This window comes from Propithecus coquereli, unplaced genomic scaffold, assembly GCF_000956105.1.
Source record: "Propithecus coquereli isolate 6110/MARCELLA unplaced genomic scaffold, Pcoq_1.0 Scaffold267, whole genome shotgun sequence".
NCBI classification, from domain to species: domain Eukaryota; kingdom Metazoa; phylum Chordata; class Mammalia; order Primates; family Indriidae; genus Propithecus; species Propithecus coquereli.
The window spans coordinates 3,823,733-3,826,092 of record NW_012148252.1 but is presented as its reverse complement, the minus strand read 5'-3'; the positions used below and the strand labels follow the sequence as shown (position 1 = coordinate 3,826,092).

The 2,360-nt window shown below is 34.4% G+C and overlaps 1 protein-coding gene across 1 annotated transcript in view; it reads right to left on the bottom strand.

Moving 5' to 3' along the window:
- Positions 1-348: 348 nt before the first annotated feature.
- INSL6 (insulin-like 6) overlaps positions 349-2,360 on the bottom strand; it is a 7,965-nt gene continuing 5,953 nt past the window's right edge. Inside the window, exon 2 of the mRNA XM_012647398.1 lies at positions 349-755. Within this exon, the coding sequence (XP_012502852.1) occupies positions 397-755 (359 nt within the window). The 3' untranslated portion in view covers positions 349-396. The remainder of the gene's footprint in view (positions 756-2,360) is intronic.

The following is a 2,360-nucleotide window of genomic DNA, read 5'->3' as shown; positions in this document are numbered from 1 at the left end:
GTTGGTGGAACAGATGTACTGGCATTCTGGAGTAAGGCTAATAGTCATGGGCATCACTTGTATGTCATACAGATGGAATGCAGAAGTTATATGCAACTTAAGAGAGTTTCAACCACAATGACAAGAAATGAACAGGTAATTCTTAAATGTCTACATGGATCATACCACCTCCAGTAACATCTTCTTAAAAAATATGAAAAATAAAGAAAAAATTAGGATCACCAAAGAAAATTCTGAGATGCTTATTACCACCATAAGGTATTGTCCAGTGCTTGAAGTACATTCAGACAGTGGTCACAGCGTATCACCTATAAGCATAACTACCAAAAAATAAAAAATAAGAAAGTAAAATAAATGTATTGAGCTTTTATTAAGTTAGTATAATTCCTATGATGGTTAGTATATCTCAGTTACAAGTGATGATCCTTTTTCCTTTAAGTTTTTAAAATCAATATATGGAAGACATGCGATACTAAGTTCTTCTTTTGTACAGCCTCTAAGACAACACTTTTCTGAATATCCTCTGCGTTTTCTTTGGGGATGATTACCCCAAAACAAATTGTTCAAGGTTTTAATTTTGTTTGTACTGTTCTTCTGAAATTTTATACTCTCATGAATATATGGATTGATATCTTGTGATGAGGAAAATTCTCCCGTTTTATCAGAGGGTGAGTTCACCTTTTTATACTGATACCCGGGCAGTGAGTGCATCTCCCAACTGTTTATTGCTTCTTCCCGAGAGACAGAGGTAGACACTGTTGAGAGAAGAAAAAAATCTTCATTAAAATGTTTCTTTAGATGAAAATTTAATATTGGAATACAAAATTAGCTAATTATTAAAAAACAAGTAATCACATTTTAAATAAAGGATAGAAAGTATGGCTATTCAAAAGCAATATATTTTTAAACTAAAACAGTTGTAATGTTTTACTACAAAAGGGCTTATAAACCTTTGTACATTTTTTGTACTAACATTTATTATCATTCACATGCCATAAAATTCATCATTTTAAAATATACAATTCAGTGGTTTTTAGTGTATATACAAGGTTGTGCAACTATCACCACTAATTTCACAACATTTCTATCACTCCAAAAAGAAACGCCATACCCATTAGCATTCACTTCCATTTCCCTCTCTTCCAGCCCCTGGCTTGCTTCTGTGGATTCACCTATTCCATATATTTCACATAAATGAAAGCATGCAATATGTGGTGGTCTTTTGTGTCTGGTTTCTTTCACTTAGAATACTGTTTTCAAAGTTCGTCCATGGTGTAGCATGTGTCAATACTTCTTTCATGTCTGAACGATGTTTCGTTTTGTTTATCCATTCATCAGTTGATGGATACTTGGGTGATTTCCACTTTTTGTCTATTATGAATAGCACTGCTATGAGTATTCATATACAAGTTTTTGTATGAAGATATGTTTTGAATTTTTTGGAGTATATATCTAGGAATGGAACTGCCAGATCATATGGTAATTTTGTTTAATTTTTTGAGGAACTGCCAAACTTTTTCACAGTGGCTGTACCATTTTACAATCTCACCACTGATAGACAAGGATTCTAATATCCCCACATCCTCACCAACACTTGATATTAATATTGATTATACCTATCTTAATGGATGTGAAGTGGTATCTCAAGTTCTTCCCTGCCACCCCAACTTTTTAATGTCAGTGTCTCTGAGGGCTCAATCCTTGGTACTCTTTTCTATCTATACTTACACTCTCAGTGATCTCCTCCAGTCTTATGGCTCAAAAAATAATTTACATAGCAAGGACTTCTAAATTTCTATCTTCAACAAGATTTCTCTTCCAAACTCAGATTCACATATCCTACTTCCTACTCAACATCTCCACTCCAGTGTTTCAAACTCATGTTTAAAACTCCACCTGAACTTCTCAAACTCAACATGTCCAAAACTGAACTACTGATACTGTCTTCCAAACCTGCTCCATCTTAGGGCTTTCTTCTCTCAGTTGATGGCAATCCCATCCTTCCAGGTGTTCCACACCCCAAAACTTTAGAATCATTTTTAAAAATGTTTTGGAGCCATTCTTGATTTCTCTTTCTCATATCTCACCAAATCTGCCCAAATATATCTAGAATATAAAAGTTTTCACTACCTCCACTACTATCATCCTCATTCAGTTGATTTCATTTCTAAGACCTGCCCTAACAGGGCTCTCTGCTTCTACTCTTGCCTTCCTACAGTCTATTCTCAACACAGTAGCCAGACTGATCCATTTAAAAATGTCAATTATGTCACTCCTCTGCTCAAAATCTATAATGACTTCGTGCATCATTCAAAGACAAAATCCTTAAAATGGTCTAAAAGACCTTATTTTATCCCATG